At 45.2% G+C, this 24318-nt stretch overlaps 1 protein-coding gene across 19 annotated transcripts in view; it reads left to right on the top strand.

Moving 5' to 3' along the window:
- BRSK2 (BR serine/threonine kinase 2) overlaps positions 1–24318 on the top strand; it is a 314590-nt gene that overhangs the window by 228691 nt on the left and 61581 nt on the right. For all 19 annotated transcript variants that reach the window (XM_040608957.1, XM_040608951.1, XM_040608946.1 and 16 more), the window contains exons 5-8: positions 3338–3454; positions 13624–13657; positions 14561–14629; positions 17556–17702. In XM_040608957.1, the coding sequence (XP_040464891.1) occupies positions 3338–3454; positions 13624–13657; positions 14561–14629; positions 17556–17702 (367 nt within the window). The remainder of the gene's footprint in view (positions 1–3337; positions 3455–13623; positions 13658–14560; positions 14630–17555; positions 17703–24318) is intronic.

The raw sequence follows: 24318 nt of genomic DNA, 5'->3' as shown, positions 1-24318 counted from the left end.
CTGCTCAGTGGGCTATAGTGGAGAGCTGATAATTTTTCCTGTTTTTATTTTGGTGAGTGTCCAGAGGACAAAAAAGAAAAAAAAAGCTTTAAGGTGTGTTGCCACCCCAGGTTTCCTTTCACACATACTATCCCAGTCCCACAGATCCCCAGGTCCCAATTTAAAGCTTTCAGAATGCCCTCTGGGAGGTGGGTCAGGACCTCTGCCTGAAGACCACCATCAGCCCCTGCAGGCTGAGCATTCATGGAAGAGCATCGCACAGCAGAGGAGGTTTGGCTTACTCTGTGTTTGGAATGTGGATGGTGGCTCTCCCTTTTCCCTCTCTCCCTTGCAGTGGCTCTCTAAAAAAACCCTGAATATATTGACCACTTTATAGGAACCTGATCATCCCACTCGATTCTCCCTAATAACCCAGGCCTAAAACTATCTGTCTGTGGATCCCAGCTGATGCAAAGACAGGATGAAATAGGGAGGCAGAGACTCCTTTCCACCAGTGAATCCTGCTCTCATTTTCAGAGGTGTCGTGCCTTCCTTTTGCCTCTTGGTGGACTGGGAGTGGGGTTGGCTCAAGGTTTGCGTAGGTTCCGCTCCAGGCAGGGCCTGTGGCAGGTCTGCTAAGGCTGGTAGCTCTGGGGCACGGAAGGGGAACAGTTTTGCATTTCCTTTAGCTGCACTATTTTCCTGAAATAACATGTGTTATAGTGAGCATGCATCCAGGCTGGAGAAACGCTTGTGGACATCCTGTACTTAGGTCGTGCTCTGCCTTGATCGTTCCTTCAAGTTCTCTTTCTTCTTTCTAAAAGAGCTACATGAGTTTAGTATAAGCAAAGAATTTCAAATTTTAGATACAAAAGGCACATGCCAGCAGTATGCCTGCTATAGATTGAACGTGTATGAGTGATATCAGTCGGGGCACAAACAGTGGAACAGGCACAGACAGCAGCACCCTCAGCTTCTGCACCATGTTACCTGTCCAGCAGTCAGCCAGGAGCAGTGGTCAAGACTGGAAACCAACCACAGCCACTGAAAAACCACACACTGCACAGCAGAAGGACACACCGGAGCTATGGGGAGGTTTCTTGTTTCATCACATCAAAAAGGCACTGCTCGCTTTACAGGGAGCTGTTACTTGCCACTGTCCTCAGACAGGAGAACTTCAGGGCATCTCCCCAGTCAGATGAGATCTTCCCAGCACCTCGTTAATGAAACCAGTTGCAAGATGAGAACTGTCCAGGATGTCTGCTGGAGGAAAGATTAAATCACACACTACTGTCTCATTAGTGCCCAGCTTGCCCAGCTTGCCTCAGGACTGTGAGCTCTCCATTGCACTGTTGCAGCTGCAGCGTGTTCACATTTGGCAGATGTTGATGATCTTGCGTTTGTCCAGGACTGCTGTCCTTGATGGTGGCATGCAGGGGTTCTTTTGGTCATTCACTGCCTCTGGAACATCTCCTTGTCACTGATCTCATGCTTTTTTTGTCAAGTAGGTATGACTATCTTGATAGTTATTATATGGCTAATAAGTATCCTGTCTCCAGTTACCTTGAAACTTTGATTTCTATGAGAAAGATAGATTTGATAAAGCACCTTTGCTCTGTCAGATGAAAATATGTGCAAATCTGAATGGCACTGTTATCTACTGGATTGTCTGCCCATGGTTAACAAGGCCACGTTAACATGCAGGGTTCATCCTGTTTATGTAAGATTGGAGACCAAATTCTATGCTTTTTAAAAAACTGAGGGGGGAAGGAAACATAGGACTCGGTGATAAGGTAAATGACCAGTGCCTGCTTTGAATGTGTGCTGTTTTGCTGGAAGTCTCCCTTGGAAACACCTGTTACACTCCCCAGCTGTGCTGTTCCAGTGTGCTCTGGTTTTGCACAGAATCGCTGTGCGTTGTTCACCAGTTGTCTCTAACTGATCATTCCCATCTTCTTGTCAGATCAGGGGAGATAATTTCCAAGACATTGTCATACCTCTCGTGCTTCTCTGAGAAGGCAGAGACTGTCCTTCTTTACAGTGGCGTAGAGGTACTATCACACTTTGGTACAGGAGGAGTGCTAGAGGAACGTCTTAAAAAGTGAAGAGGACATGGCTTGGCGATAAGGCTGCCTTGCGTCGTGGGTGTCACTGGACTAGACTGTCCTAACGCCGGTTCTTTTACTGAGTTCGGTTTCTGGTCAGGGTGATGGTTTTAGTGACCCCTTGTTGCAAATGACTGTTGTTTGCCTGATCCTTGCACGTGTTGTCAGCTGCCCATGTTCCACAGGTTCCAGCTGTGACTGGCCACCAGAGCTGGCCGCTCTGCCTGCGAGGTGTCGGTGCTCCTATCTGGACCTTTTATTAGCCAGACATCAAAGGCTCGTTTTGCCTACTCATAGGCAAAACCAAGAAAAGAGCTGCTGCTTTAGTCTGCTCAAAGTGCTTCTCTCATCTCTCTGACTCTTTGAGAGTTGCAAATAAAAAGGGGGGGAAAAGCAAAGTCATCACAAATTTTGTGCGAGATTTTTGTCTTTGGATATAAAATCATGTAAATGTTATAGTTGTACAGAAGCACTTGAGTACTAAGAAGCAGACGTGGCTGCACAGTGGTGTTGGCTGCGGATAATGGAGATTAATAAACTAGTCAATTATGAAACCTTTGATTGAAAGCAGGAGTTGCCATCCTGAAGGTCATGGCTGCCTGGCTCTTCCCATGTTACCAAATAATAAGAGAATCGAACTTTGATGGAAAGGAGGGAATCCTCTCTCTTAATTTTCCACTGCTGGCGCCCTCAGTTATAAGCAGTGCTGGGCTGAAGGGATTTCTCTATCAGACCTAATTACCCAAAATTATTTCAAAGCCATGTGCCTATGTAAACAACTCCTAATAGGGGCTTTTTGCAGTAGCATTTACATCAAGGATGTTTTTTTTTCTCTAGATATCGTTCCTTTTGTTCCCTGTTGTTGACAGAATGTATTGATGGTGTTGCCTCCTACCTCAAGGCGTGTGATGGAGTGTATCAGCCCTAAATCCAAGCTGAAACTCTCCTCCTACCTATTTCTCTCAGTCTCTCCCTCAGATTGTGTTGGTATTGCTGGAAGTTGAAGATTTTCGTTTCCTGGCAGTACACTGCAGGCTCAAGCCTTGCATTCATCAGGAGTGGGCATTTGGGGTGTGTTTAGAGTACTGCAAAGGCTGGATATTGGGTATGTGTGTTCTCCTGCCTGGGACAGCAAAAAAACTGAAATCAATTAAAATGTAATAGGTTGGATGCTGTGCTGGGTAAGGAACAAGTTTTGGAGTGGGAAAGCTGTCGTGGATAATTTAACTCACATTTTGATCCTCTCTTTACAGCCACAGGGACTTAAAACCAGAAAACCTTCTGCTGGATGAAAAGAACAACATCCGGATAGCAGACTTTGGGATGGCATCACTGCAGGTTGGGGACAGCTTGTTAGAAACCAGTTGTGGGTAAGTGTCACAGAACATGTTGCAAAAATGAGTGATAGCTTCCAGACGAAAGTTGTCTATAGTAAGGGTTTCAGTAAAGACCTGCAGACTTACACCATGCATCGTTATTTCCCAGCAAGACAGTAAGTTGATGTGATGCATGGCTGCAGCAGGGTCCTTTGCAATTACAAGCAAGGCGAGACTGCTAGGAGGATTATTGCAGGGGCAATCTAAAAACATTTCCACAGCAATTCAAGACCTTTCTAGGTATTTCTAAGGGAGCCAGCAATAATAAGCCCAAGGGCTGAGCAAATCCTGGGTCCCTGGCTGGGGACGCGCTCCCTGAGGGCAGTGCCCTCTCATCACCATCACCTCTAGAGGCACCACTGGACCCTGCCCCCTAAGCCCCCCAGAGCTGAGCCTTGGTGCCATGCTGACTGTGCAGGGGGCTGCTGCGCTGAGCTGTAGCAAGAGCAGCAGCTGCACTGAGCTGCTGCAGCCTGGCACCACTGCGCCAGCTTTCAGCTGTGTCTGAATTTGCTACAGCATCCAGCAGCAACTGGAGCTGCAGACAGTACCGGCAGATTTCCGCCTCCTCCCATCCAGACCTACTGTCCCTGGCTTCGGCCCGGTGACGCCGGTGACTCCAGGCCCGCCGCGGCCCCAGCGGGTTGCAGTCCGTGTTCCTTCAGTCCGTGCTCTGAGCCCAGGCAGCCGGGGCAGCCGTGGAGCCATCGTGGTCCCCTGCACAGCCCAGCCACTGCCTCTCAGTCCTGAGCTGCACAGCTCTGCTTTCCAAGTCATGAATAATGGATAGCAAAATTATTTGAAGTTCATGACGTGATCGAATGGTGGTTGATGAGTACACTGAGATCCACCCGTTCCTTCTGTCTGTGTCAAGTCAAGATTTGACCTCTTAACAACACAGATGAAAAGCAAGGAGCTACAAGTCTGCACCTCTGTTGCTTGTAGCTGCATTCAAACCTCTCCCCTAGATTAGGAAATGAAGTCCTCCCTGCAGTTACCACAACGCCTCTACGCTCTTTACAGAAAATTTCCCCACTTGCTTCCATGGAAAGAACAAGAGGAAGTATAAAAACCAACCTGGGCTCACATTGCCCTGTAAGATTTTTCAAACTCCTTGGGAACCTCTCGGTAGGGTTCCTGTTCTTGTTAGCACCGGGCTCTGTCATCCAGGTCCAGAGTCTCAAAGAGAGAGCTCCTTCCCATAAGCTGTGCTGGAATTCAAACCTCCGTGCTTCAAGCAGAGCCAGCCCCCACACTGCGGCCTTAAAACGCGATAGTAAAGAAATCAATGGGACGGAAGAGATGTGCCTGTAATAAACAGAACACAGCAGCAACGCTATGATCTCCTGCCTTGCAGATGCATTTTAAGTGTGGTGCCAATCACTAGGCCTCCGTGTGAGCTATTACACCACTTCATTAATTCTCCTGGCATGGAGCCCAGCATGGCTGATACTGGTGTCTTGTGATCTCTCTGGTTTGGGGGGTGAAGGGAGGAAGGAAGGAAGGAAGGAGTATATAACAATATGCCGCACTGTTCACAAAGAAAGGCAATCCAGTTATGACTCCCTTTCCCTTGGAGCACACACAGTAACCAACCTCAGAGCTTTTCAAGGCAACAGTTTTACCTACCCCTGTAGCTGGTACTTTCAGCCAGCATGAAAAGGAGCAAAACAGAGTGAATCATGGCTGAGGTACAGAGCTTTAATGAGATGCTCCTCCGTGCACCCAGAAGTTAATTTCCAGAATGGTTTTATCTGTGCTGTGAACACTGATAATGAGATGAAACTGTAACATTTCCATTGACAGTCACACAAGGAGTCTCCAGGTATTTCTGTCAGTCAGAGTGGGAGGATCAGATGGGGTTGAGCCGTGTGATGCAGCTAACTTTGTCAGTGCAGCACAGTGCAGTCAAAAATTCTTTGCTGTCACAAAAGTGCTAAGTTTAGTCCAAAGTTTGGGTAGGCTGTAGGTCACCATAGAGCCTTGTCTGGCCTCGTGAAGATAATATCGTAGCCTGAAGTATGCTGTATTGCATCCCTCAGAGTTAGTGTTTTCTGAGAGCTGCTCCTCGCATCTGCATGGCTTTCTCCAGCGCTGGTGCCTACCTGGGGGAAACAATCAAAAGTTCAGTCCAGTTGTGTTTGTGTAGGAGAGGGAGGTAAGGATGGACTTGCTGTTTCATTGACATAATTTGTCACGGACAGACTGCACGTTAGGCCTTGATGGTAATGAATCCCCATTACTGGAAATGTATATTGTGGGAATCCTGCATATACGCAGCACAGAGGAATAAGCCATCATTTTAAACACGTGGCTTTAGACCCTTGAGGGGAAGAGGAGCTGTGTGTAGGGTCTGCGGGAGTAATTCTGTTTATGGCAGACATTGCACAGCGAGGCAGTCTCACGGAGCGATGGTCCTTGCAATGCCAAAGTAACACAGTGAGTCTCTGCGTTCCTCCAGGAGCAGGGGAGGTCTGTGAGCAAACAGCGGACAAGGGAGAAGCAGAAGATGCGGTAGGATGCTGCTGCTAGTATTTTAGATCTCTTTGGCTTTTCCTCCTCTTTACCCATCCAGGCAATGGCATGCAGAGACACTCCCCGTCTCTTTCCACAGTTCTCCCCAGCCTGCTGCCTTGCAGCATTTCAGAATGGTAGATACTGTCCAATCTATCCTGAGTTGTCACTAGGCAAGAAGAGCGAGTGCCTCATGGTTAAACCTCAGGACTGAGACCCAGGTGATCTGAGCTTGATTTCTGTCTCTGCTGAAGGCATTCAGGGTGGTCTTAGACAAGATAAATTACCTTTCTCTGCTTCAGTTCTCCATCTTAGCGAGTCATTGCAGTGCTCAAGTTGCTCTGAACATAAATTGCAGTCATTTCTATAGGAGTCTTGGAAAAGTAGAAACGGTTGGGGCATTCCCTGATCCTTGTTCCCTTTTCCTGAACTAAGAGGGCCTGTGGCTAAAATGAAGGATTTTAAGAGGAAACTGTTGAGTTACAATTCTTGTGAGTTTGCAAAGATCCTTCCAAATTCCTCATTGCCCCTTGCAGAAACCTTTTTGCCATCTCTTCGCTTCTGTTTCACTCATCACAGCTTTGAAACGCTGAGTCCTACTGCACGGAGATTGCTGCACGCTGCCAGGTGGCTGAGAGCCCACAGCAGTACCAGTCTCTGTGCTCCCTGCCTCCAAACGTATCCCGACCAAGAGCCAGCCAGAGCTGACATGAACATGGAGCTTTCTCCAGCACCAGCTCCCATCTCTGCAGAGGCAGTCAGTACGGAGGCTGAGACCACTGCTGACATTCCCACAACTGACTGTAGGCAACAGTTTCCCCGTGTTGGTGTCTCTGTAGAAGAACCCCTGGCCTGACACAGAAAGCTGTGTGCATGTGGGACGAGCGATGCTGGTTAGGATTTCACTGAGAGTGAGAAGAAAGCCTTGCACCTGTCAGTGGCATAATGGCAGAAAACAGCAACTTCCAACTCCAGCACGATTACCCTGCTCCCAGCTCTCGCTAGCAATTCCTAGCAGCACTTTGCAGACCCACAGATTGCCTGGATCGATCAGACGAAAAAGGACGTATTCTCATTAGGACTGATGACTGGCTCGTTTTTAGCTCAGGGTATTTATAACAACCAATGCACTGTGTGTTTGTTAGAAATGCTACCAGAGGTCGTCTAGCTCCAGATTCCCTTACATCTGTGTTTGGTGTGTCAGCACACCTGTGATGAGCCGTTAATTCAGAAGAGCCACACACTTGCCACACACCTCGGTGTCCAAGCAGCATTTCTGATTTTAATGACAAGACAAGATGCTGCGCATGGTCCGGTGGCAGGTGTCCCTGCCCATGGCAGGAGGGTTGGAACCAGATGATCTTTAAGGTCCCTTCCAACCCAAACGATTCTATGATTGATCTGTATCCTTTCCCCTTTATAATAAATGGGTGCATGTTGTCCAAAACATACGCAGATGTCCTGCATCCACTTACTGTTAGGGTTTCAAATTTAGACTCTTAAGATTGGAAATGCCAGAATTAGTACTTTTTACCCCATCTCATGGAGATCTTTGATTCCCAGCACTCTGTTTCCGTCTCCTTCCCTGATTTACACTCCAGTCTTGCCAACTTCTCCCAGTCATTTCAGCTCCATATTTGGCCTCAGATCCCAGATCCTTTTTAGGTTCCAGCTCTAGTTTCCCCTACCTGGTTGTCCCAGTCAGTTGCTGTCAATCCTAGATCTGTTTCCTGTTGGTTTTGCACTCCCTTTGGTTTGAGGTTTGGTACCTTGTGATACGAGCTGCCAGCTCACAGTGTCGGTTTCAGGTAGAACTGTTCTGTGATGTGTTAACAGTGCAGGTAGAATTTTGATCCTGATGCTGCAGAGTGTTTTAGCTAGTAAATGCAAACTGCAGTTTTCTAGTGGCAGTTTGAGTACATTTTTCTAGAGGATGCAAACAAATATTCAAGTTTTCCCTTTGCAGTTGAGGATATAGAAATTTTCCCTTCATTATGGGAAAAAACATTTAATTTAGATTAGGCTTAGGTAGCATGCACACACAAACATGAAACCAGTCTGAGGCAGACGAAAAGCAAGGAAAATTGTTGTTAAGTTGTTAAATTGATTGTAAGTCATAAGCAACTTAAAATGAGGATTATAAAGGGAAATACCTGACAACCTTATTAATAACTGTTAATACCAGCCTCCCCTATAATACATCCCAGGGTATGGTAAAAGAGGTTTAAGTCTGCCAAATCAAGAACTGAGAATTTAAGATGTGCTATTCTTCAGATTGCCAGCATAACATTAACTTAGCCCATGCACATTAGGGTATGGCCATTAATTACGAGCTTGTACAGCTTTTCCCCAACAAATCTTTGCCTCATTTGGTGTTTGGATGGTGTGCTTTTTTGAATAAACAGCTTTTTAATATTTGATTTTTCCTCATCATTCATTTTATGGATCCATTCATAATTTCTGCTCACTGCATTCAAGCCTTGCTATGAATGCTAGGTAGGATTTTCATCATAGTGTCTTAGGTTTACAAATATGAAGTAGACTGTTCTCGTATTATGTTTGCCACATTGATCTGATTTATATGAGGACACATGATTCTGCAAAATGAAACTCAAAATTAACAACCAGTTGGATGCTCTGGGGCCTGGTATCAGAATACTCAGGGCCTGATAACAGTCCTTTGCTGGGAGAGCAGAGTCCTACCGACCACAGCCGCGGCTCCGCACACTTCTGAACACCATAAATCAAACTTCAGATGTGTCACACTGTGAGTTTGAAAACGGGGCACCTGCAACTTATAATTACCTGTGAGCATCTCAGTTTAAGGCACCTGTTCATTTTCTTTCACAGAAGGGTTCTGTGGCAGGGGCAGAGAGAATTTGGTTCTCCAGTCCGTCAGTCAGCTGCCTCTATCCCAGGCTTGTCCTTCATGGTGCTGAACTTCCCCACGTTGTACAGACTTCCCGACGTCAGCCACGAGCAGAGCAGAGGTGTTGGGGACAGCAGCATGTCCCCGGCCCGCCTGGCTGACCGCTGAGGGCAGTGTCATCTTGGCAAGCTTTGCTTTAGCAAGTCTTAACTTCTGAATACTTTGCAATCTTTGTGCCCTTTTAATACAGGGATCTGTCTCGTTTTTTAAAATTAAGATCTCTTAAAGGTTCCAAGTCTTAATAATTTGAACTGATGGATTAATTGATGAACTGATTTGCAGATTCCCCGGAAATGTAATTGCACTCAAGGAGTAAACAACTGTAAGATGGCTGAGGGCTAGATGCTGAGTTTTCTCGTATAAAGCTAAATGACTGAGTTGAAGCTTTAATGGCAGAATAGCACTCAGCCTTAACTACAGCTGCTACCTTAATTACAGCCTTACCTACAGCTACTGCCTTCACTGCAGCCTTAACTACCCACTGCTACTGGAACCCTTTCTTCAGTCTCTCCCTTTCTTTTCTCTGTGATCTGTGGCTGTCACTTTCTCCACTCAGGATGCTCTAATGTATGTCCTTCTCCTGAAGAATTCCCTTTATCTATTTTTCTAGTCCTCTGGCGTTCCCCTTCATCTCAGCCCTCTGCTACCCAGCGTGAGGGGAAAGCACAGGCAGCCTTTTACGCTCGTGGGTAGCTCCTGTCTCTGAAAGGCAGCTTGGAGACAGTGATTAACAGGGGGGAAGGAAGGGACTCCAGCATCCGAGCAACAACAAAAACAGCGAGGCGTGGGAGGACTTCAGTGCACCTGTACAACCTCCTGTATCAAGGTAACTTCATGCATAAGAAAAACAGAGGGAAGGCGACTTCTTGTTCCTCCCTCTCTGCAGAAGCTGTGCCTCCAGCTGCGAGGCCTGAAGAATGGCACTCAAAGAAGCTTTTCTTCTTCCTCAAATAGTACCATCTATATATAGGACCAAAGGACCCAGGCATGGACACTCGTCTTTGATGGGACCTGGGAGCCCATCAGGCAGTGTAACACATGATTTGTCACACTGTGGAGTAGGATCACACAGCTTTCCTTGTGCTTCCTGATCAGCCAGCTGCTTCTCTGCAAAAGCAGTTGCCATCTGTCCCCAGAGAAACCGTGCATGGGCAGCTGATCTGTGTGTGCACGGTGCAGGTCTCTCTTACCTGCATAATGGGACCCGCAGGTCACAGGCACGTCACATCTGCACTGAAGACATGGCCCTGGTGGTCTCAGGTCTGCTGTAGCTGTGCTGTGTCTTGCTATGCACAGATCAAGAACTACTTTTCTAGTTTCTCAGGTGAAATTCAGGATAGATGCATCGAGGATATATAGGTTTCTTTCTGAATGCCTGACTTACCTGCCCAGGGCTGTCCTGGATTTCACCATGGCACTCTGGCTTATTTCCTCTGGTTGAAATCCCACGTAAATGCTTTGCTAGGGTCTCCCAAGGTCCTTAAGATTACAGTGTCCTAGAGTCATAGCTGTGAATGACCGTTCAGAGAGCCCTTCCTGCCCCAGGCAGACTAGCCTAGGAAAATCCACATCACCCTTGAAATAAACACTGCCAGCATCAGTGCTTTTTTTGCAGCAGTACCCGCAGGCAGCAACTGCTTCTTGATCTTGCTGAGCGATACACTTATTTGTTATCAAGGGCAGATTGTGGCTTTTGCTGCACAGAGATGTCGCTGAACGATGAGGGGATGGCCTAGGGGAAGAGGCAGGGAATGTTGCTCTTGACACACGTATATTGAATAATTAGTGATAAGAGCCAAAGAAATATTCATGACTCTGTAGAAAGATAAATAGATCTTTTATTAAATTTCAGGTTTCTCTTTAAGGCAGTTGAAGTTGCTCTGTGATTGGCAGCATGGAAATGACTTTTCTATGGATTGTGGCTGGCCAGAGGATCCCTTTTAGAGCTGTTAGCCAAGACAATGCTGCAGATACCTAGCTAGTGTGTGCTGGCAGGAATTCCAAACGGCTGTGCCAGAAACCTGTGCTCTCTGGGCAGTTGCAGTGCAGCTGTTGAATGATTGAATCAATCCAACTTGCTCAAAGGATTTATTACAGCATTTTCTCCACGCGTTCTCCTAGAATTTAGCAGAATTTCAGTTGTGCCTTGTAAGACACCTAGCAGATTCCACTGCCCTACAGCTGGCCTCAGCAGGGTGAAGGCTTTGAGTACATTTGCTAGTGGGACACATGAAGAGGTACATACCTGTCCTGGTTCTTCCCAACACTCACCTTCTTTTCAAAGATGTTAGCACAGGAAGCTGTCAGGTTGGTTGCCTTGCTCAGCATCCACAGTTAAGTGTTCTGAAAGCTTTGTTGGAGTCGTCATATATAAATAAACACTCAGAAGTACACTGCAAGTTGATACCGACTCTTCCAGTGCACCCCAGATGGCATGGCCACCCAAAAAGTATTGTGCTGAAGGACGATGCTGAACTGTACAGGATACCTGGCAGGATTTGAGAGGGCTGGCTTAAGTTTCTAGCTCAGCCGCAGACACCACCTGTAGTAGCCGTTTAATGTACCGTGTGTCCTCACAAGTCACCCTCCGTAGGAAAGGCAAGTGGGCTCTGCTTCTCCAGGCCTGGGCTGCAGGCCCAGTTCTGGTGCTGCTCCTTCATTCCGATTTGTGTGTACCTTAAGGATGACCTGTACAATATACACTGGTTTTATGATATGAAGAAAAGACGCCACCATAGCCAAGCATGCTCACAAGAATAATTTAACTTGGCTTCTAAAAGCTTGTGAAATCATGTATTAGTCCAGTGACGCGACTCTTTAGTGGTTAAGGCTCAGGGGTATTAAAAAGAAGAGGTGTAGAGTAGCTGTTGGGTTGCTATAAAGAGGCAAATTCACAGGGATCGATACACACTGGAGGGCTGGGAACACGTATATAACATGAAGGAATTCAGTGTCTCGCTGTGGCCCCGCTCTCACGCCAGCAGTGGCCAGCAGTATGCTGCAAGTCCCCTGAATCAGCCCCCGCTTAGTCCAGAAGCAATAATTTTTTTAACATTACTGACTGCTTTAGCTTTATTTCATTATTGTTTCCATCACACTCATTGTTACTACAGAAGGTTTTGCTGTAAAAATTTAAAGCTTTATACGAATCCCTGTGAATTCAGTCACGCCGACTTCTGTGAGGTACGAGAGCTGTGGTGGCATTGCTCTTGCTTTAGTCAGGGGAGTAGACTCGTGGTGAGGGTCTGGTCACCTTTTCCAAACTGTGGGCAGCTGCAGCTTTTACAAATGTCAGGTAATCGTGTCCATATGGCTGCCAGTGGCAGAGCTGCCAGGAGAGCCCCGGTGTCCGTCCTGCCCACGGAGCACACGTCCATCCTTCTGGTCTCCCAAGAGCCCACCCTGGCCAGCACCCCGAGGGCAGCTCTCCTTTCGTTGTCTGCTTTTACTCTCGATGGAGGTTTTTAAAATCCAATCTAAATTAAGACACTTGGGATCACTACTGAGCAGGGCGACCTGGTTAGAATACCTGCAATAACCTCTTAAATGGGGGTGTGTGGATTAAATTTTGTTCTAAACTTCTGAATTCCATCTTTCCTAAAACTGGTGAGGGATCAACTGCGTTTCTCTCTCCCTGCTTCAGCTTTGCTGCCAAGGCAGCTGCAGTCCCAAGTGTGCCCTGAGTTTATTATCATGGTCTGCCAAAAGCTGTGATACCAAATCAGGGCGTTCCGTGCCCACGGGATGGTATTTTGCCATAAGATAAATGTAGTGTGTATGGAAATTCAATTAATTGGCTGTCTCACTGGGCATTATTTTAGCACCTTAGCACAAAGCTAACCTCACTGCGCTTCTGTTCTGCTCATTACTTCGTGCGACAGGTATTGCCCAGCCATGATTGCGTTTGTCACAAGAAACAAATGCACAAATGAAGGCAGGCTCAGAGACTGCTGGGAGGTGTCAGTATAAACAATAGCGTGATTTGCACACAGATCTCAGACAGTTTGCATCCCTTTTACTTGTCAAGTTACTTAAATGAAGACTATAAAATAAATAGCCATGGCTATAATCTTTAGGAATTAAAATGATTACCTGGCAAGCTGTAGTAATTAACTATTTTCAGTGAGGAATCAAACTGGAGATATATGGGTAGAAGGATGCAAAAAGAATATATTAACCCACTAGGTAATAGTACTACTTTCCATCTATTTTAGTGTTTTAAAAGAGAAAAAAAAGGATGTTGAAGTCTTGAAATCAGCAGTTTTTATGAGCGCTGGAGTAATTGAGAGCAGTCTTAGCAGACGAAATGCAAAACGTGCTTTATGGATGCATGTGTTTGGTCTGAAAATACTGTTCTGTCTTTTTTCTTACAAAAGGCTACCCAGCGTGGGCCTTCCTTCTAATTAGATACAAGGCCAAGTTCAAGGGTGGCATTAGAAGGCTGGAATTCTATATAGTCACAGAATATGCCGCGTCTTCTCTTCTTTCCTTGCTTTTAAGAAATTCATAGTAGGGCCACAGAATTTTGATTTATGCTAGTTTTTGACCGTTTTCTGAGTTTCTTAGAAATGTTTTCTCGTTAAGGAAAAATCTGCTGGTTTTGCACACTTGCATTCTGTATAAGCGAGCCAATCATGATTCTGCTAAACAAAATGGAAATGCACATAATCCATAAATACCAGGCTGTTACATGCTCATTTGACTGTATTTTGTGTTTCAGATCACCACATTATGCTTGCCCTGAAGTCATTCGGGTAAGTTGTTAACACTGGTGTGTATAAATATATTTTTTAAAGTGTCATTCAGTCATCTGCCAGGACGCAGATGAACCCTCCGTACAGCAAGTCCGTGCAAGACAGACAACACTGGAAAGCACACAAGAACCTGACTATGGTCTTGTTTGTTTGGCTCAGCCCTGAATCAAGCCACATCGACCATACGAGGGAAACGATGGTGTGTTGTTCTCGCAGTACCCTTCATGCCGTGTGATCAGACAGAAACACAGAAGCCTTGCTGAGCTTGATCTCTCCGCCCAGGGGACGCAGTCCCCTACGCTTCCCCGTCTCTGATGTAGCTGTCATTTCAGTAGAACGGGGGTTGGCTGTCAGTGGTGTTGGCTTCTGTTAAATAATACGAACTATCCTTTCCCTCTGCTCTCCCTTTGTCCTCTGAAAATAAGTATCCAAGATTTCAGTGCTCAAGGTTCCCATCTTTTAAAGCGTACCTTTAACGTAAAGCTGAGCAGGGAGCGTACAGAAGAGACTGTCCAGACAGTGCTGTGAGTTCGCAAATAATATGACTGGTGACAAGCTCCCTGAAGAACCAGGGAAGAGAAAAACACCTTCTTGGTGTCCTTAATGCCCCTCTGACACTGTTTGAGTGCCAGGTCTAGTCATTTGTGAGTTGTTGACCATTCCTACCCCGCTCCCTACTTCTGAGCCTGTTCTCACAGATGCCAGAAAAGGCTGTAAACTGATGTTCATAAAAATTCAATTAATGGGCTGTGTCATGGCCTCCTAGTTGGGAAGGCCAACTTGGGAAGCACGTAGCTGAATTGAAATGTGGGGTTTCCCATTCTCCCCTCTCATGTTCTTCAAGGATAATTAATTCATTTACTAGCGAGCAGTCTTTTGAACCTCTGTGTCATTGCTGCGCAGGGAGAAAAATACGATGGAAGGAAAGCAGACGTCTGGAGCTGCGGAGTCATTTTATTTGCGTTGCTAGTGGTGAGTCATCTTCCTTGCACTATCCTTTAAAAAGAAAAGAAAAATCCAAAAATGCTGCTGTATGTAATGGCGATTCTATTGACATCATGAACAGATGGGGTTTTTTACTTCCTCTATTTTTGTACCTCTCAGTTGCATCCTTTTCTCTTACTTCTACATCAGTCCCAAAGGAAAAGCAGGAGGAGTATTTCACTGCTGCTTTGAAATGCGGCTGCCCTGCACAGGAGAGCATAGGCAAGCATCAAAAACTTGTCTCCATAAAAGCTCTTTGCTGTGTTGTGATATTGCAGCACATTTTTTTGACTGGAAAGGATGTGCAGGATTACAGCTGCAGGATACAGAGAGTGTCAAATAAGTTGTCCTTCACAGGATCAAAATATGGCTGGTTCGGGGAAGCGTTTGTTTTTTCTGCTGTATGTATAGATGTGTTTCAGTAGGTATATGCATACATTAACTGCAGTGTTTTATCAAGAGAAGATTTGAGTGCAACAATTTTGCTTCATGCAAGTATTGAGCTACATTTTAATTTGGTACGCTTGGGAATATAAAACTGAGCCAGTAGTACAAAGTTTAAATTAGTTTCCATCTGGCTCAGTAATACTTTCTTTAGTATTCAAAATGTGGTATCTTGTAGCTTATCCTTCTTTTGATCAAAGTTTCAGCTCTCCGTGGGATTGGTTCTGATTTGCAGTGGTAATGTAATACTCCTAAATATACAGCAACTGGATGTCCAGCTGAAGGCAGATAGGCTTGGCATTTGTTCTCAGTTTCAATAGTATAATGTAGGAAAATATACTTTATGTTCATATAAGCGTATTCCATGTGCAGATTGAATACTGTATATGAAAATAGATTTTATGTGCATGTTAAGTTTTTAATATCTATAATAGTTGAGATGATCATCTACAATTATAAAAATAACAAGCCTGAAGTCAAATTTGGATGTCCTTGTAGATTTACTAGTAAAACTAATTACTTCACTTAAATGTTTTATTTGGCAAAAGCACTTGTACAACGTCCAATCAGAGTTACATTCTGCACATTATTTTTGCTTAAAATACTTGAAAATTGTAAAAGATTTTTGTTTAAAAAAATATTATAATTTTTTAATGGCCCAAATCAAAATACCTCAAAGTATGATGCTTTAATTCCCCTTAACTGAGCTTACTCCTCTTTTTTTTCTTTTTAGTCATTAAAATTCACTGACATTTTTAAAGTTGTAGATTCTTTATCTTGATGTTGCAAGGGAAGAATTTTAACCATCTAACTACATAGCACCTGGTCATCTATTGCTCCTGAGCAGCTATTTTCATGGCTGATCACAGAACAGAGCTGTATAATGAGCTCTTAGTATAACTTCTTGAGTTCGTAAGAGTAGAAGAGAGAAGGTGTCAAGATGGTTAGGATTTGTAGGAGCGGGCATTTCATTTTCAGGGAGATTCTCTGTCAAGATTTGGTGTCCCTCTGTCGGTGCATCTTCGTCTGTTCCTACGTAGATACACGAGCCTGCGAGATGATCGGAACACATCTATTACAGATGGAGAGCGCGGAGCTCTCCGGTTAATTATGTCAGGACAAACGCTACAAGAAGTCTCAAGCTATAACGGCGGGTGGTGGTAATAAAAGAGCTGTAGTTGTTACCTTCAGGAAATTCCACAGAGCAGCCTTGCTGACTTCATCGGGGCTTAAATTGCATTAGCCAGTGTCCTGAGCGATCAGAATTGATTTTTCTTTAAGTCTGGAAGGGTTAGGACAGAAGTAGGTAGCGCGGGGGGTGGTACAGAAGGGAGGCTCTCTCTTCGAGGCCGCTGGACCGAACAGACGACAGTAAATAGTGCCCAGCCGCGGGTCCATCAGGTGGGTGTTCTGAGGTGGCCGTAAACAGAGCTGTTGGTCTGTAAGCTGTAGACAGGGGGTTGCTTATACAGATGCACTACTCACTGTAGTAAAAGCGGTGCCAGAACTGACAACTTAAAGCTTCATTATCACAGCAGCTGACAGCTTGCAGCTTCCCACAAGCCATCCTGGAAATGGAGGAAGCTCGGCGCTTACTGGAATTAGGCGGTGAAAGAAGGAAGTGAGAATATCTAGGAAGGTGCAGACTTGCTATAAAAGGATATCAGCTTCAGTTGGTGGCGTTATCCTAAAGATTTCAACTTCTTTTTTTCTTTTTTGTCCTTGCAGCAAGGGTAGGTCTTTTGCCACTTTTTGTGGCAAGCTGATGAGCTATTCAAAATGTAATTTCCGCTAAAAAAACCTCAAGCCATTCATGTAAGTGAGCTGCAGTAGGGAAGCAATAGGAACTGATGACCTGACCACAGCATGAGAACTGGATAGAGTGTATTAAACAGGTAGAAGGTCTGCAGCTTCCAAAGGCTAGTGTTGGTTAGGGTTTCTTTCAGATGTGTCATTTCACGGCTCCATCAGGAAGAGGATGTTCTTTACGGAAAGTCTCTCAAATGCTGTTCACCTCCTTTTCAATGTCTGCAATAAATGTGTCTCAGGAAGATTAAAAATAAGGAGACGGTAAACATTGCTGCTGTGAAAGTATGCCCAGGAGGAATACCAGAAGATCAAAAGCTTGAGCTGAATTTAAGTGAATCCATGCATCTTTGGTGAATTTGCCTGGAAAGGCAATTTCATATTTTTTATTATGTTTTATACTGGTAGTTATTTTCTAATTAAAGGTCTAATAAAAAAACTGTCCTCGGTTTTGTTTCCTGTGTTGGAGAAAATATAGCAGCACCAAGAAATTATTTATTTTCAGTAGATAAAAAGTTTTTTTCACTTATTCTAATAAATCATTATGAGCTGACTTCCTCTCTTCCATTCTCTCACCACGTTTATCCTGGCTTTTCTCCTTTTGCTCACTCCCATTTCCCTTTTGCTCGTCTCTCCCATCCACCACTTTGTCACATCCCTGCAGGGTGCCCTGCCTTTTGATGACGACAACTTGCGGCAACTGTTGGAGAAGGTGAAACGTGGAGTGTTCCACATGCCACATTTTATCCCCCCAGACTGTCAGAACCTTTTGCGGGGGATGATTGAAGTGGATGCCTCGAAACGTCTCACGGTAAGAAGGCATTTGCTGCGAGTCATGTGAGCAAGGCTTCATTTGCCACCTTGTTGCGTTTACAGTTGACTGACTAAGGTAGCTTGTTGATTTGCTGCCACTGCCGTGTGTTTGCTCCTGACCGAAGGATGAGTGGAGGTGGTAGAGCGTCTGGGAAGAAGTCAGTTACCTTCTCTTTTGAATCATGAGGGCAGATTATCTTTGCGTCTCTTCTCTAGCCTCGTAATTCTCCTCCCGTGTGACAGTGGGCACTCAGAAGAAATCCCTCGGTGCTGCTGACCTGTTAGCACACTGCAGAGTCCGCCGGAATTGTCTGGCTCTCCCAGCTGGTACCGCAGTTTGTCAGGGATGTGATAGAACCATTGGCAGGTCAAAACCGCTAGGACTGTTACTTGGAGCTTCGCTATTGGAGAGAGTATGCTTTTCTTACGTTCCTGACAAAAGCGAGGGCTTCTCACTTCATGGCACACAACCTACCTTGTGTTCCATCTTGCGTCTGCTCGGCATTACCCTCCAGCAGCCTTCAGAGCGAGGTCCTCCCGTCTGCTCTTTCCTCTTGTGCCCCGTGTTCCTGAGCACCATTAGTCCCACAGTGCTGAGCTCCTGGCATTCGGCACTGAGCCTTTGCATCCAGGATACATCCCATCACTACCACAGAGACCCTGCAAGGGTGAGCACTGCGTAGTGATTGTATCCTTCATTAACACTGTGTTAATGTTTTGGGGAATTAAAAAAAATTAGCAATTAAAATCATTTTGGAAGGCAAGATTGCCTGCTTGTCAGTGGAGGCGTCTGCCTTTATGGGTACATTGCCCTTGTAAATCCCATTGTCAGGCTGTGGTGATGATTTTATACAGATTTACTAAGCTCACAGATTCTGGGTGGGAGTATGTATAAAGAAATGTAAATTTAAAACTCCTCCTGGTTCTTCAGTCTGCTAAAATATTTATAAATAAACTCTCAGATCACTGCTTGGCCTCTCTGCTGAGATTGCTAACAACAGCATCAGTCTGTGCCAGCTGTGATGGTGCTTTTGGGATGCAGACACCTGTCTGCTAAGAAGGGAACTGAAACTCCCTTCACAACTCTCTTTACAGCATTACCTGACAGCTGCAGCTGGTTTTGCTTTCATTCAGTACGAAACCAGGTCATGCTCTGTTTGGTGACACAGGTGAAAAGTTCTTCGTGCTATTACTAATGTCCCTACCTTTCCAAACCCGGTAGCCATCACATTTGCAATACATAAGTAGCACTGACTGAATAAGTAGAAAAAAAAAAAAATTAGGCACTTTAAAAGGGCTTTTTTAAACAGATTTTTGAAGAAAGAAAGAAAATATTTTCCCAAGCATTTTCACGGAAAGAACACTGCAGAAGTTAAGGCTGTACCCTGGGGCATGAGACAGCTGTTCTTCATGACAAGAAAGTCACCGAGTCCCTCTCCAGCTTAGTTTCCATAATATAAACATAACAGGTTTTCTGTTGGGTTTGTTGGGTTTTTTTCTCTGAAAGATTTTAGTGCTGATGGATTGAGTATGCCAGGGAGCAGGTCACGAGAGGTTGGATCTCCAAATTGTTCTGACTGAGTTTTTCCATGGAGCACAGTCCCTAAATGTTTTGAGTGGTGCAGTACAGCAGAGAATGTACACGCATGAGAGAGAAAACAGTGAAGCTAAATCAGGGTCCCAGGGTGACACTCCCCCTGCTCCTTTTCTTGATCAAAATTAAGCTCTTGTTTCCTTAGGGAGGGAAAAAAACAGATCGGATAGTTAGTAACAAGCACTAACCAGTGAATTGTGAGTAAGAATTTGAAATAGAAGATACTCAAGAGCTGAGAGCCAGGAGGAGAAAAGGATAGCTCTTTGTTACTAGCAGCAATCTTATTTTCATTATTGGAGGGTCTCTTGGTTTGCTGTCCCTGCTGCTGTCACTGCCTGTGCTGCTCGGATCGCCAGGCAGAAGGGAGCTCTTTGTTTACCATGCAGGAGCTGGGAATAGACAGTTCGTTTTGAGGAGAGATCTGAATTCTATTTTAGCCGTGTCCCGTCAAAAAGGGTATAAATATGGGGGGTTTTGGAAGCTTCCATTCCTAGAAAGTATCTCACTTGAATCGATTTGATATTTCTACAAAGATCTGAGCGGAATAGTGGCTTGGGTACAATAAGTACAGATGTAGCTGTTATCATTACTGATCATTTCCTCAATATCTCACTGGTGAATTCAGCAGAAAAATACAGTGGAATGTAAGGTCACTAGAATTTTTTTCTTTCATTTTTCCCTTTCTCTCTGCTTTGTTCCTTTTTTTGATTTGTATCTCTTTTCCTTTACATCCAACTGCATTTCCCTCCCTGCAGTAATTGCCATTTCACAGCACACCCACACCTTCCCCAGTCCATCTGTTAAAATGATCAACAAAAACAGAACTAGCGTTCGCGTTTAACTGTCATCATTCGGCTTCAGTGTTAGAGCTTCAGAGGATTAATGGAGAGGAGGGTACTCGGGATTATTGTTACTAGCCCTTTCCTGCCTTAAGAAATAGTCATTACCTTTCTTTGTATATGATTCAATTACGGAAAACTGAGTTTGTGATGTCTTAGCGGAATATTGTTCATGTTCACCCAGTATTACGTAGCCTTAAGTAGGGTTCGTGGGACATCCTTGACCACTCTCCTTTACTGGGCCTGGTTTACTAAACGTGCTTTAAAATAAAAGAACCCATGTTTTTCTTTCAGTAGATGGCAAAAGTTGGTGCTAGCTGCTGGTCACGGTATTTCAGACCACTCGCACTCATGAAAGATGAAATCAAACCCAGAAAGAGTACGAAGGTGGTCAGAGAGCCTGTCTGAATAGCACAGCCCAAAAGAGCTCTGTGTAGTCTGCACAGGTGATGTCTAAGAAAGGTTGTACGGCTTGTTTGCATATTCATTAGAGGTAATTACTAGGGAGAGAAGGATTACTGAAACTAAAGGAAGATACAGGCACAAACCCAAATGTATGTCAAATGGCCTTACATAAAAGTAGGCTAGAAATTAGAAGAAGCATTTTAGCCATATTCTGGGACATCTTCCTAGTAGGGAAGTAGTCAAAGGGAAAAGTGAACTAAGTTTTACGTTTGAGATGGTTTATGGAATAGAATGAATGCTCTCAGTGCCTGCAGTACCACAGGTTGAGGTTTCTTTTAGTTACGTGCTCTTCAGAACATGAATGTTTTTTTTTTTCCTTGGAGGTTTCAAATGATTCAGCATCTCTACAGCAGAGAATTACAGCCCCTGTAGTGGAACCCATTTGCATTCTCAGCTGATATTTTCTTCCACAGAAACACAAAGGCAAAGAGGGAGAGTAAGGAGCTTTTGGTCCACTTCCCATTTCAAGGTGGATGAGCATTATTGAAACGTTGTCTGTCGAGCAAGGTGTATCAGAGCAGATATTGCAGAATAAGCTATTCTGATAAAGCTGCTACTGTTCCACTGTTGGCATTTTATTCCAGGGTCTTCCATGTAGGGTGTCCACATACCCTGAAATACCTGACCCCGAATGTTATCCAACTTCAATTTACACACGTTGGCAGAATCTCCTCTCCGCTGTCTGTTTGGTTTTGGTTTTTCTTGAATCTAATGCATGCTAATGGTGGACCACAGCATCTAAAGAATGTTAAAAAAAATGAACAAGGGAAAACTCATCTAATTCCTTCTTCATTTTTCTAGAAGGTCTTATGGTAAGGCGCCTATCACATCATTTAAATTATCTCCCTTCGCCGCCTGTGGAATGGAGGTAATTGTCCAGCTGATATATTTAGGCTGTAAGCCTGTGGCTGCCAAGGGTCTATTCATGCACCGTGCACGTAGCACAGTGATACCTTGCCCTTGTCAAGGTCCCTGGAGGCTGCTACAGGACGGCTGCTACTACTGACACAGATAACGGTTTTACCGGTGCTGTTTGCACTGCCAGCGTGAATCCCTCGGTCAGGAAAGCCTCTCTCCTGACACTCTACAGTAGGTTTAAAGTTCAGACTAGAGGATCTTCTGAATGAGAAAGATTCATCTGAGGTGTGGGTCTGTTTAGTGCACAGATGGATTTCAGACTGTTCCCTTCCTGGAGAGGGAATTTTGAAATCTGACATGAGTTCAAGCCCAGAAGCCCTCATCCATATCCACAGACTTTGAGAAAGTTTTTCTTCAGGTCAGAACTTTTTAGCTTGGCAACCGCTCTGCTGAGATCAGTGCCGAGGATGTAGACAGTGCTGTCTTGTTTTCCATCTGCCTGTCTGTCTCCATCTGTTGTTCCCTGCCTCAGGATTCAGACGTAAGCTCCTTGGGGGAGGAGACCTCCTTTTCTGATGAGCTTATACAGCTCTGGAGCGCAGCGGGTCTCTCACCTGTGAGCGAGGCTCCTAGGTGCTGCTTCAGTATACAGGTTTAATATATATTGGAAGTATTTTTGCATAAAACCATGATAAAGGAATTCCCCCTCTCCCTCCATCACAGCATTTGAGCTGGCAGAAGTCTCTCCTCTGACTGTGCATGTGCAATGGATCTGAGCATGTTTTGTCGTTTCAGAGATGGCATCATGAGACAATTGCCTGCGGTGGCTAGGAGATATTAGGAAGCAGCATTTTTACAACTTCCATAAAATGGCATTAAATTTGGCAAACTCATGTGCAAACAGCAAGAATAACCCTCTGGGAAGGGTTGTTAAATGCCTTCGTCACTTAAATGCATTTAAACATTGTGTTTAAATGAAGGCAGGAGGAGTGAGATTAGCTCCCACTGTGTATCTCCCTCCCCTGCATCGCATAGTAAAAAGCGTACAGACTTCTCCTTGTCAAAACCAATCGCCCTCCCATAACCCTCCTGTCACTTTAATGCAGATGAAAAGCAACAAAGCATTAATTAATTACCTTTAAAAAAGCGGAGAAGGTGTTGGCAGCAGCAAGCACATTTGTAGTAACATTTCAGTGCGATTATGTTTGAATCGGAATAGAAATCGGTTTCACAGAGTGCTTTTCCTACCTGGGATGTCCCAGCGCTTCACAGCAGTGGGTTTGCTGTGGGCTGGCGGCGGGTGTGTGGGTGAGCGGCAGCCGTGGGGGCTCTCACACACCTCCCAATGCGTGTCAAGGTGCTACGGGGCTTCTCTTTTGGAAAAATGCTAGGGATCCCTTAGCCTGAAGGAGGTGGCTCAGCAAGGATGGGCAGAAGGGATTTCTCCTTGACATCTCTGACGGAGCCCAGGGGTTCTGTGACTAAGGCATGAACTGGTGACCCGCCTTTCTTCCCCCTCTCTGACTCAGAAAATGATGTGCAGCTGTCTGCTTCGCCATGGCATTTCTGTGTACCACAGACACAAAAGAACAACGTGACCCGTGGAGACAGAAAATGCAGCAGGAGAAACAGGCATGAAAGAAGCTTGGACATCGCTTAGCTGTTATCATCTGCATCTTGTCTGAAATCATTAATGTCTTTAACCCTCCGTGCGGTGTATATGAAATAACGAGTAGATGCGGAGGAGGTAGGGTGCACTCCTTAGCAGATCCCCACGGTGCTAGGGACCGATAAACACCGCGCTAAAATCCCGTCCCATGGAAACTGTACAAACCAGGCTCTGCTGTGTCTGTGCTGCAGCTTGCAAAGAGCCAGAGGAAGGGGGCTGCATCCCGGGGAGGGGGGGCGCACCCACGGTGTCTCTTCGCTCTGTTAAGCTGCTGGGGGAGATGGCAGCATGTCAGCAACATCCACCTTTCTCTTAGCGGTGCAGGGCTGAAAGGACTACCTAATACAGGAATAGTATCTCCTGCCCCTTCTGCTGAAGGGGGATTCTGGTGAACTCCCGGCTGGAAGCTCTGTGAGTCTGCCCGAGCCCAGGGGGGGTGCTGGGGGTACTGGTGCTCCCAGTGCCTGGGCTGGGTAGAGGACAGCGAGGTACGTGAGTACCAGCTGCACTCCTGATCACGGTGCTGGTACAGTCTTGGTTTTAAAGGAGGCTGTTTGTCTCCTACAGATCCCTCCAGACTCCTGTCATGCTTTCCTAAGCTGTATTCCCTTGTTTCTTTGTTTTCAGGAAAAGCCCTGTCTCACTTGAAAAATGATCTCATACAGAGCCGACCTCAGATCTCCCTGGTTGCCCAGGCATGGAGCTGTTGTTCCATAGCACAGAGGTCTCGGATTCCTTGCTCTCTGAGCTTTCTTGCTCCTACTTTCTATCTCTGTGATTTTGTTGTTTGTGTGTTCCTCTTTTTATTTTTTTTTCTTTTCTCTCTGATTCTCATTATTCTGGAATTGAAGTGGAAAGTAATAAGAGCAGGACAGCTGTCTCCGTTCTTCCTGACCAGTTTAATGGGTCTGTGATTTCATCTTATAGCTGTTAGCACTTGAGTTTCCTCCCAGCCCTCCCCTGTCTCTCACCTGCGTGTTGCACAAATGCAAGCCTGTGTGCAGTGAGTGTGCATATTGTTCTGTACATACAAAGGTGCTTCATAACGGGTAATATGAGAAATATTGTCCACATAATGAATAATCCCTGGGCATCTAGAAAAAGTTATTTTCTACTGTGATGATGCTTAAAAACAAACCACAAAAAAAAAACCCAAAAACCAAACAATTAGGAAGGTTCACATGCTCTA

Source organism: Falco naumanni, chromosome 10, assembly GCF_017639655.2.
Source record: "Falco naumanni isolate bFalNau1 chromosome 10, bFalNau1.pat, whole genome shotgun sequence".
Classification (NCBI taxonomy): Eukaryota; Metazoa; Chordata; class Aves; order Falconiformes; family Falconidae; genus Falco; species Falco naumanni.
Note: the sequence above shows the minus strand (reverse complement) of the source record. Positions and strands in the feature narration are given on the sequence as shown.